The sequence below is a fragment of the Rhipicephalus sanguineus genome, chromosome 7, assembly GCF_013339695.2.
Source record: "Rhipicephalus sanguineus isolate Rsan-2018 chromosome 7, BIME_Rsan_1.4, whole genome shotgun sequence".
Classification (NCBI taxonomy): Eukaryota; Metazoa; Arthropoda; class Arachnida; order Ixodida; family Ixodidae; genus Rhipicephalus; species Rhipicephalus sanguineus.
In genome coordinates, this window is record NC_051182.1 from 166,444,635 (window position 1) to 166,456,883 (window position 12,249).

The following is a 12,249-nucleotide window of genomic DNA, read 5'->3' on the forward strand; positions in this document are numbered from 1 at the left end:
GTTACAAAATGACGCTAAAAATTTGTGTAAATATTATATGCGCACATATATGTTGAAGAGCCGCATATGTCTTATATAACAAGTTGTTTACAGTTGGTTAACGCTGCCAACGGCAACGTGGGTATTACCAACACCAGAAGCGGTAAGCTGGTATATATATAGTGCTTATGTCGCTTATGATGAACGCACGCACGTTTTACGAACCCGTCTGCATGTGTGGAAGAGGTTCTTGACAGTTCTTGAGCAAGGTCATCATCACCGTGATCAGTGAGCACCAGCAGCTGGTCAAGACTTGTTATCGGAATCCGGTCGTGATCGCGGTGACGAGAGGTCCATGTGTAGTGAAGTATGAGGTATAGTACAGCTGTTGGAAATCGTGGATGCCTCGGTCATTTCGTTGAAACATTGTCTGTCGATAGAGCCGGCGACATGTCGGAACCTGAAGTCACCCTTCGCGTTGGTGAGGTATAGGCCGTCGAGGCTCATAGGCCTGGATAGCGCTATATACGTAGACCAACATCAGTGGATGCCGCTTGTCGTATTCGTAGACTACCTGGGCGTATGTGGCGTACGTAGCCTAGTCTACAAAGCAGCTGTCAATCAATCTGGCATCATCCTCTGTCAGCATAAGGCCATCGCCCAGCCTCGTAAGAAATGAAGAGGACACTGCGTTGTTCTGGCGGACTAAGTGCACTTTACGATGCGATGATATGAATATCATACGTAACTTTCGTTAATGTATTCCTCCGGGGTCGAGTATTGCTTCAATATAGCTTGCTGAATCATAGGAATACAATGGTAATGTTCATTAGACTGCTATAATAGCGGAGCCAACACTGGAACCACAGAAGTTAATCTGATATGACTCCGCACAGGCTCTACCCGAGTACATACCCGACAAATATATGCAAGGCCCGCCACACTGAGCTCGCCACATTAAATCACATGCTCTGTGACAAAAATCCGGAAGGTGCTAACTCCGGAACCCTTCCGCCGCGGTGGGCCGCTGCCTTGCGCAGCCCCAGCCTCGGCGACCAACTTTGGGCTGTCCAGCAGGCCCGCGAGGCGGCGGTGAGGCAAGGCCTCGACGTCCCCACGTGGGAGGCCTAAAGCCCAGTCGGCGAAAGCTCTGCCGGACCACCAATAAAGTTGTTACCAACCAACCAAATGACGCCTGTATCGTAGGAATGCATATGTAGTGTTTATTGCTTTCTTGTAAAATTAGATAGCCACCACCACAACCACAATTGATGTTGCGCCGACATTACGCCTGCACAGTCTTGTTTAAGTTGTTTTTATGATCTTTCAGGTATAAGCCAACGCGTGCCCTATACCTGAAAGATCATAAAAACAACTTAAGCAAACTCTAGCTTAATTATGCCGTTAATTATTACGTAAGACCACGTATCTTAATTATCAGAAGCCAAACACGATGCCCTAGAACAGCTCTGTAGGCGATTGACATCATTACAATGCTGCCCCTTTGGACGATGAAGAGGTTGAATATTACCTGCCCTTTGATGGTCCGAGGGGGTAGTACCATTCCATAATTTTAGCACTACTGCCATTTTTGACGTTATATACAACAGTATTACTAAAAGAAGTGGCAAGAAGTTGTACGACTTGCATTATTCGCTGCGAAAAACCCCCCGCTGGAGCCCTGCACTGAGTGCTATGCAGTGAAGGCCAGGCAAAGGAAGACTTCGTACGACCTTGTGGTTCTTGAGTTAGAAATTTTTTTTTTCTCGCTTAAAACAAAAACTACTGTATTCAAACTTCCCGTACGTCATACCCACAAAGCATACTACACAACGATGTAAAAGTCATATTTTTGCTTGGACCGCTACATTGTGAAAATGAAGCCGCAATATTGATCAAAACGCTCTGTTTCCCAAATTTTTCACAATATTGTGGCAATGTTTCTTCTTCTTTCGATCCCGCAGTATTTTTACAAAGCCCTCAGTGTGAATATATTACTTGCGGAAAAATCGCTGCTCTTTCTAAGAAACGCTAAACATAAAGAATGTTACGACTTTTCGTTAAGGCCAAAAATAATGAAAGTTGAAACAAAAATGAATAAACTATCATAGTCATGAAAGAGCAGCGCATTGAAATTAAATAAAAAATTGTTTCGTAGTAACGGCTCAAACCAGTAATTTTATACAAATTGTTTTGTACGACACAGTTTCACTTGTGTGCACCAAGTTCGAAGCGCCCTATAGGCAACACATTTTTTTTCCCCCGAAATATAACGCCTCATTAACTACTTCTGACATTCACACGTAACAGCCCAATTTATTTCAGCATGATTGGAGATGGTCGAAAATTTACCTGGTACACTTGATATGGAATGACACACACACACACACACACACACACACACACACACACACACACACACACACACACACACACACACACACACACACACACACACACACACACACACACACACACACACACACACACACACACACACACACACACACACACACACGCACGCACGCACGCACGCACACACGCACACACGCACGCACGCACGCACGCGCACACACGCACACACACACGCACACACACGCACGCACACACACACGCACACACACGCACGCACACACACGCACACACACGCACACACGCACACACACACACACACACACACACACACACACACACACACACACACACACACACACACACACACACACACACACACACACACACACACACACACAGAGGGTGTTTCAAGAAATGTGTCCAACCTTCTCAAAAAATCAGGAAAATGCGATATTTGCTCGAGGCTTTCAGAATTGCTTTTTCTGTAGCGGCAGGAATCCTAAGGTGGTTAAGGACATCATTTAGGATAGTAATTAAGAAAGTTACATTAATTAACCTTTTTAATTAGTGGAGTTAGGTGATTGTGTCAAATGGGAGAATTGAAGTTCTTCATGCCAGGAGCCCATCCGAGCTTTGAGATTTCGAAAAAGCGTCCTCTAGTAAATGTTGTGGCGTAATGAAGTTCAACGAAATGCAAAGGCTTTCAACAGCGAAAGCCATCGGATTCGGTTGAATTTTATTACTTCGTAATTGTTACTAGAGGCCCCTTTTTCGAAATCTCAATGTTGGGATAGGTTTCTGGCACGAAGAACTTCAATTCCCCAACTTTACACAACCACCTAACTCCACTAATTAACAAGTTAATTAATTTAATTTTTAAATTACAGTCCCAAATAATTTCTTTAACCATCTTAAGATGCCTAGCGCTACAGAAAAAGTCATTCACTCATTTTGGACGTCTCAGAAGAACATGGCAGTTGCGTTCTTCCATGTTTCTGTTTACGTTTCGCCATTGAATTTGGTTGAATTTCATTACTTCGTAATTATTACTAGATGCCACTTTTTCGAAATCTCAAAGTTGGGTTGGGTTTCTGGCATGAAGAACTTCAATTCTCCCATTTGACACAACCACCTAACTCCACCAATTAAAAAGTTAATCAATTTAACTTTTTTAATTACAGTCCCAAATAATTTCTTTAAGCCACCTTAAAATCCATGCCACTACAGAAAAACCAATTCTGGAAGGCAGCAATCAAATATCGCTTTTTCCTGATTTTTTGAGAAGGATTGGACACATTTCTTGAAACACCCTGTATATATAGGTGCACGTTAAAGAGCACCACATGATAAAAATTCCTGGAGCCCTCCCCTATGGCGTTTCTCATTATATCGTGGTTTTTGGACGTAAAACCCCGGCAATTATTATTATCCTTTCCAATGAACGTCTCCACAACATTTATTCTGCGACAGAACATTATTTCATATCAAACCTGAGGTGCGCTGTAAAAATATGCATGAAACTTTTGTTATAGGCTTAGCTCAGGAGCTCCTATATGCAAGTCCGCATCCAACGCATAAATCTCTTTTCTCGGCGACCCTTGCACCGATATTGCTTGTTTACTGCCATTTGAAAGAAAGGTAAGATCTAGTTACTCGGTCGTGGCTGGAGCCGAGCGAATTACCACTAAGACCATCAAAATCTGTTGAAACCATATCGGGATGCAGGGGCATAGACATTTTTTTTCGGGGGGGGGGGGGGTGAGGTTTAGCCATTATTTACATAGGTTCGTGCGTGCGTTTGTATGTGTGCGTGTATATAAACACGCAAAAATTGAGAAATTTGGGGCAGTTTGAACACCTTCCCCTGGCTACGCCAATGTTGGGATGCACGCCTAATATCCCCAAAACTTCATCACAATCTGAAACACCAACAAGGCGAGTTGTTTCTCCACGCATATATCACGCCCCCGCCCGGCCACCACCCGCCTCCCCCACTGGATACTCACCGTGATCGCTGTGCCGTCAGTGCGGAGGCTGTTCCAACGCTCCCGACATTTGATGGCACCGCTTTCGCCAAACATTTCCTACCCGCCCCCGCATTCCTCAATTCTAAACCCACAGCCGTGTGGCTGATGGCAACTGTATACCTCATACTAACTCTACCCTGTGATCTTTACAAAGACACGCTGGAGAACGCTACAAACGAAGCTGTAAGATTTTATTCATACACCCCAAAGGCACATTCTGTCATTAAATAGGGGGGAAGTCAGTAACAATAACAACGTGCATAAAAATAAGAATGGTCACAATATACCACGATATAGTTCTATACAGTAAACGAGAAAAAGTACATGGGCAAGTAAGCACTGGACACAGAATTACACATTTACAAAAATTCGTTAACAAAATTATCATGATTAGTGATGTCTATAGGTAGTTTATTCCAATGGTATATCAAAAGTAGTGGTGAATAACGATACAAATTTTTGCGTGCAAAATAGGGTCGTACTTTAAATGGGTGATCAAAACGCTGGAAAAAATATGAGCAGTAATTATGCGAGATTCTCGGAACAAGGATTTACTCTGATAAAGCGTGTGAAATAAGATAAGAGCGATATTAGTCTGCGTTTTTGAAGAGAGGGCAATGGAAGTGATTCCTTGGTGTTTGTGATGCTGCAGTTGCGATAAATCTTGCTTTGCTCTGTATTGCTTCGAATTTATCTGTTAGGTGCGTTTGATGCCGATTCCAAATGATGGATGCATAGTCCATCTCTGAACGAACAAACGTGGCGAATGCTGTTAGCTTAGTAGCAGAGCCCGCCTAGTATAGGTTACGTTTAATGAAGCCGAGTGTTATTGAGGCCTTATTGGTTACGGTATAAATATGTTCGCTTCAAGATAAATTAGAGGACAAGTGAACTCCGACATAGTTAAAAGTAGAAACTTGTTCAATAGGGATTCCCTGAATAGTGTAGTTATTCTATGCAACGTTTCGCTCGTAAGATGCGATATCGCGAGTTTGCCCTTCCTCACGCGACCAGGGGCGTAGCCACGTTAGGGCACACCGGGCCCGTGCCCCCCCCCCCCGAAATTTTTTTTTTGCCATAGCATACAGAGCAGAAAATGACACTCGACCACATCTGCCTGCTCGTCCCCACTACAGATCAAGGAGGTGCCACCCCCCCCCCCCCCCGAAAAAAATTTCTGCCTACGCCCCTGCACGCGGCCTCATGTCACTTTGCAATGCGAAACACGAATCTGTGCACCTAGAACGGTTCGTTAAATTTTCATATTTTCAACTTTCCTTCTAAGTAAAAATTTAAACACGTGATCCTCGGCACGCATGTCAGGCCGTGAACATGCCGTAGACGTGCAGGCTCGCCGTCGGGCAGCTGACGGGGTCCAGAGGTGCGAGCTTGGGGCACCGTTCTCCAAGAGGCCTTCCGGGCACGTACACGTAGTGGTAGTTGTCGGTGCCCCCCATGCGTACGGGTAGCTTGTCTCGGTCCACGTAGCGGCCGATGTCCCTGACCGTGACGAAGCGTACCCTCTCCAGGGCTTCGACAGGCATCAGGCCCTTGCAGAGCTTCCAGATGCCCTGGAGCAAACGCGGTGGGTGCCACAAGGAGAACGAAGCCCAGCGAGCGAGGGTAGTAGCAGCGGAATAAGGCCATCACATACCGACCCAGCTCAAGCTGCAATTGAACACAAAAGAATGTTTCTCGTTAATGTACTCTGTAGTTGGATGCTCATTACGGCGTTTGATCTCATGCAGAGTGTGTACAATATGCAGCTGACAGGTAGAAACAAACGAAACGTTTGTCGCGCACTGTGTTTGTTCAGAATTTGAATTTTGAACCGCGCATCATAGAGAGACTATGGAAATATTTTTCTCTTGAACGAGACTAACCTGGTGGCGGTCGCCGCCAACGCAATCCACAAGCAGTGTTATGCGCGAGGCGTTCTGTCGCCGCAGCAGGGTCTCCACGAAGAATACGAGCACGCGGCGGACGTCGACCATAGGAAGGTTGCGGATGTTGGCGGGTCGCAGCAGAAGCACGTGGTTCCCGTAGCGGTCCACGTTGAACGGGTGCACGAAGCCGGCCTGCAGGCAAGCCCTGGGCAGGCTCGACTCGGTCAGGTCGTGCAGCCGCACCTGGATGAAGGACACCAACCGAGGTTGTAAGTAAAAAAATTGGCGCACCTTGGACTAAGTCGCGCAAGGCTGGATCAGAGCTGGTGGACACTTAGCTGACCCTGGCTCGGCTAGGCTTTTACCCTCACGCCTGTCTCTTTCTCACCCCTTGATACACCATACTTTACGTGGACATGCTTGCTCTTTTTTAAATCTTTTTAGTCTGTCTTTCTATCTGTGTTTCTCTCTCTCTTTTCCCTTTCTTTCTATCTTTCTTTTCTTTTTATCTTTCTTTTTATGTCTTCCTTTCGCTCGCTCGCTCTCTCTCTTTAGTCGTTCTCTCGCCTTCTATCATAACAGCTAAAATTGTAGCGTAAAGCAACATACGGACAGACAAAGAGGACGGGACTGGCGCTTATACGGAACATGACGGCGGCGGCAGCAATGCGCCTCGAGTGTTCATATAATTGTCACAATAAGCGTTTTACAGCAGAACTGTTATGGTAGATATTTGCCGTGTGTCGTAGGTTTGCCGTGTGTCGTAGATATAGATTTGCCGTGTGTCGTAAAAAAAGATAGCGCCAGTGCCGTCCTCTTAGTCTGTCCACGTGTTGCTTTGCGCTACAATTTTTTCCTTCAGAAGTCATGAGCCAACTAGCCCAACAAAACGCTTTGCTAAGTCCTATAACGCGTATGTGCCACAGAAATTGGGCGCATGCGCCACACTAGTCCGCGCAAAATTAACAAGGGAAAACACGGGCGGCAAACGCCAATCAGGGGTCGCACGTTTCAGCTCCTCTTGTTAACAATCTGTACAGAGTGCTTGGGTGGTGATTGAGCGCGTGCTGGTTCATGATGATAATTTTCTATCTACGACACTCGGCAAGCCTCTACCATAACAGCTCTGCTGTAAAACGTTTATTGTGACAACATATGAACACTCGAGGCACATTTCTGCCGTCGCCGTCATGTTCCGTATAAAGTCAAAACAAATTACATTGCCCTGAGCGTCGTACGTTTTATGTGCGAGTGAAGGCATGAGAGGGCTGCCGCCTGTCGCGGCTCAAGCAGAGATGAAACGCACCGGCCGTCTGTGGTGCCCCAAGGTGCATGGAGGGATGCCAGAGGGGCTGCGTCGTTTCGGCCGCAAATGCGAACTTCGATCATGCGTCGCAGCAGTCGGCTCTTAGTTCGTGCTGTGTTCTCAACGCTTACTTGTTGAAGTGGTATAGACAGCACGAAGGTCGTTTCGCTGGCTGCAGCAGCCGTGTTTTGTAGCAGGGGCGTAGCCAGAAATTTTTTTCGGGGGGGGGGGGTTCAACCATACTTTATGTATGTTCGTGCGTGCGTTTGTATGTGTGCGTGTATATATACGCAAGCAAAACTGAAAAATTTCGGGGGGGGGGGTTGAACCCCCCACCCTGGCTACGCCCCTGTTTTGTAGAGTTACGCCAGATAGGATCCAAAATGAGTTAAGCTAGCCTTACTTTGTATAACATTCTAATTTGTTGCTATCCTATTCATTGCTTAACGCTTGCGATGAAACTGATTTTTAACAGCGGAGCTGTTTAATGCTCGAGGTTCGCTACGAGGTGTTAACAAAAACTATCATTATCATGAACGGCTTCTACCTTATATGGCATCTCGCGTGGCCTAGTACCTGGCACAGCTGCGCCTTGCGTGTGCAACGCAGTAACTTGGCCGGCGCGCTTTCTTTTCGTCCTCTTGATCTTCTGCTTCGCTCCCCGAACACGTGCGCCCGACGCGCGCTCTCCCGCTGCGCCGATTTGTCCGGCGTGGGATGCAATAACTCGGATGAGCAAGAGAATCAAGGAGTACAGGGAGAGAAAAAGACTGTTTGTTGGCCTAGTTGGTACTTGCTTAGTGGCATATTTTAGCCGCGAAAGAGCACATACACAAAGCAAAGAAACACACAAAGACAGGACGGGCGTCCTGTCCTTGTGTGTTTCTTTGCTTTGTGTTTGTGCTCTTTCGCGGCTAAAATATGTTACTAAGAAAAAAAGAGAGAGGAAGAAAGAGAAAGAGAGACAGAGAGAAAGAAACAGACACAAAAAAAGAGAAAAAACAGAGAAAGAAAGAGACACAAAGAGAGAGAGCGTGTGTGTAATAAAGAAACAAAAAGAAAGAAGAGAGAAAGAACTGAAAGGAAGAAAGAGTAAAGAGAAACAAGGAATGCCGCCCAGCTCCGCTGTTTCTTCAGGCTTGGCACCACTAGTGCATAGCTGCCGCAATCCTTTCTTTTTCTTTGCTTTAAAATCCCGATCGTTTCGAGACCAACTCGGACCCTTCCTCGGGGTTGACTGAGGCACCAAAAAGCAATTGCTTATATAAACAGCGCCCCTAGGTACATCAGAGATATTTACGTCAAACATCCATAGGCGCACCTGTGCTCGCCACTTGAGGGCCGCGTCGGCCATGCGCACGGCCCGCTCCAGGTCCAGGCGGTTGTGGACGATGAAGCGCCAGCAGTACTCGTCGCTGTCCAGGATGCGTCGCCGGTCGCTCGGGTGGTAGGCGGCCGTCTCTTTGCTGCGATTCTCGTCGAACAGCCGCGCCCGGAACGCCTTCATGTGCTCGCTGGTGATGAAGTAGCGGCTTTCGCCGAAAACATCCGGGTATGGCGGCGGAGCCATGGTGCAACTGGCCCCGGCCTGCAGCCGCACCGCACTTCCTCTTTCTCTTCTCACCTTGCTGTTGTCATTTGCGTATGGCCCGTATACCCACTAGGAGGTGGCACATTGGGCGAGTTGTAGTCTATGTCGCAATAAAAAAAAAACAGTACATTACAATGCGCTGAGTCCTTTCCGCACCTTTCCTGCTGCAGAAAGGTGTAGAATGCTTTCGAAAACATTTGAAAACACGCGCTTGTCGTCATGCACCCAGCTCAAACTTCAAGTCACACAGCATTGCCCTTTCTATCATTCCAGGGATATTTTTTTCCGATCCGTATTTTCAAATCTCTCAATTATCTCTCTGTCTTTCACCCACGTAGGCGACTTCACAACAATACCTTCACACGCGACACCCCGTATTACCCGATTACCCCCATATCCAACCCACGTTTTCTGCATGCCCGGCCTCCGTGCCAGACTTCTTCTGTAGTGCATGCAGCAGGCCCGTAGCCAAGGGAGGGGGAGGGGACTAGCCCCCCCCCCCCCAATTTTGGTGAAGTAGGTGTTTTTACCAAAAATAAATAATAAAAATAGGTGTTTTTCTCAAAAAGTCAAGGTTTTCAGCAAGTGCCCCCCCCCCCCCCAAAAAAAAAAAAAAAATTCCTGGCTACGGGCCTGGCATGCAGGCACATCCGAGCAAGCATCAGAGCGATACAACCAGCTGCCAGCAACAGATGCAGACCCAAACTTTCACCCAAACCTCCTCACTGAAGCCTGGGAACTACTGACGTCGACCTCCAAGCCGGACCAGGTCTAGCAATGCGCCATCTCGTCGCCCAGGACCGGCGGGCGGTCCAAGCTTCCCAGAATAAGGGGCCCTCCCACCTTTAGCAACAAGCCACTCTCGCAATAAATATTTATTCTCTCCCTCTCTCTTCGCTTCAGATTTAATTTGCAGTTTCTATTTTCGCACTTTCTTTGCAATCACTCCTGATCGTCCCACTTAGGCTGCCAACATTCTTCAGTAATTGACCTCTTCCTTTATCATTACTGTCCATGCTTTTGAGGCAAATATATTTGTGCACTTTAGCCATCCATTTCTTTTAGCTGATATATATTCCCAAGTATTTCTTCGAAATTAACTTTGCTCTGCGGTTCTGCATCTTCCAAAGAAAGGAAGCCCATTTTCATTGTGAACTACATCACTTGTGGTCACACCATGGTGTCCCACTGCCAATCGGCCCATGTCTTTTCTGCGATAGCTGGGAGCAGTAGGGAGGAGGAACAGTCAAGCATGCATACGAAGTATCGCCTGCGGAGTCGCATTAAATATTTTCCCGCTAACTCCCCCGAGAAACGCCAAAGTTGCACCACAGGTGTGCGAAATTGCGCACATTTATCAAGTAATCATATTAAGCCATGTTTTTGTGCACTCTTTGCGGTTAGAGAGCGCGAAAAACACGCACAAAGGGAAGAAAAGAAAGACAAGGGCAATACAAGGCGTGTTTTCTTGCGCTGTCAAGGCCAAACTGGCTAAATCAACTTTCGACACCTCTAGCAAAGCTATTTCACTGTAGGCCACCACTGCTGGTAATGCTGCTTAGAGCACTGCACGGGCCCGGCCCGAAAGCCCGGCCCGGCCCGCGGGCCGGGCCGGGCCGTCCGAAGCGTTTTCCGGCGGGCCCGGGCTGGGCTCGGGCTTGAAAGTGCGGGCCCGGACCGAGCCCGGGCTTGAAGCCGCGGGCCTGGGCCGGGCCCGGCTTGAGGCTACGGGCCGGGCCGGACTCGGACCCGCTCATTAAAAGGCGTAAGTCGGGCCTTCGAGCACACGCGAACGTTATGCATTGCATGGTCTAAGGTATACTGTGCCAAGCTGAAGTGATACGTGCAAAGAGCTGGCTCGTAGTAAAGCTTAGGAATAAAAATAGAAAAACAGTTGAAGTGCTATTTTTTTTTCCACCAGTATAGATATAGATTGGCACTGTATATTTTCACTAACGTTTCGTCTGCTGGACCAGACTTTGTCAAAGTAACAAGTACATCGTGGTGGGTTTCCTTATAAATACGCCAGATCACGTATATATATATATATATATATATATATATATATATATATATATATATATATATATATATATATATATATATATATATATATATATATATATATATATATATATTAACAGCACCAGCAAAGAGCCGGATCACGGTTGTTCCCATGAAAGGAATAAAAATTTCGGTCTTTTATTCGAGGTTGACACATACGGTACATTTCATTTATATTCCTTGGTATTACGTGCCAAAACCACGATTTGATTACGAGGCACGCCGTAGTGGCACCGGATCAATTTCGACCACCTCGAGTTCTCTAACGTGCACCTAAAGGTAAGTATATACACGGGTGTTCTTGCATTTCGCCCCCATCAAATTGCGGCCGCCGTGGCCGCGGGAATCGCACCTGCGTCCTAGGACTTAACAGCTAAACAGCTTAACCGCCGAGCTACCACCGCGGGCAAAGTAACATTTCGATGCATGTACACACCGGAGTTTCCGTCCGATCGCCCGCTACAAAGCGCACGGCATCATTAATAATCATCATCAACTACTAATATCCTCTAGCGGGCCCGGGTCGGCCCTGGTCATGAACAAGCGCGCCCTGGATTAGTTTAGTAATGAACGCGCGGGCCCGGGCCGGGCTCGGGCTGGGTACGGTCAAGTGCACCCGGGCCCGGGCCGGGCTCGGGCTGGGTTCGGTCATGTACGCCCGGGCCGGGCCCGCGCTTGGAACCACGGGCCCGGGCTGGGCTCGGGCTTCATAAAGCGGGCCCGGGCCGGGCCCGGGCCGTAAAATCCGGCCCGTGCAGTGCTCTAATGCTGCTGCTGTAGGACCATGTAGGACATGTCGGAGTGTGACTACTGTACAGCGCATATAATACTGTAGCTACGGTGGCAAGTCTAACCATGCTTCATGTTTGTAAGCATTATAAGCATGAAGGAAAAAAAGGAAACTGCTATGAAGTTTCAGCCACCCTAGTTCCCTAGTTTCATGCACGACCGCCGCATTTTCTCAACTATCATCATCATCAGTACGCGCAGGATCTTGCCAGAAATTATTTGGAGCCAGTATGAGCTGATCCAATGCCGGTG

At 47.3% G+C, this 12,249-nt stretch overlaps 1 protein-coding gene across 1 annotated transcript in view; it reads right to left on the reverse strand.

Annotated features, from left to right (window-relative positions):
- The window catches only part of LOC119400492 (motile sperm domain-containing protein 2), a 200,481-nt gene extending 191,316 nt beyond the window's left edge, over positions 1-9,165 (reverse strand). Inside the window, exon 1 of the mRNA XM_049418087.1 lies at positions 8,875-9,165. Within this exon, the coding sequence (XP_049274044.1) occupies positions 8,875-9,123 (249 nt within the window). The 5' untranslated portion in view covers positions 9,124-9,165. The remainder of the gene's footprint in view (positions 1-8,874) is intronic.
- Positions 9,166-12,249: the final 3,084 nt, after the last annotated feature.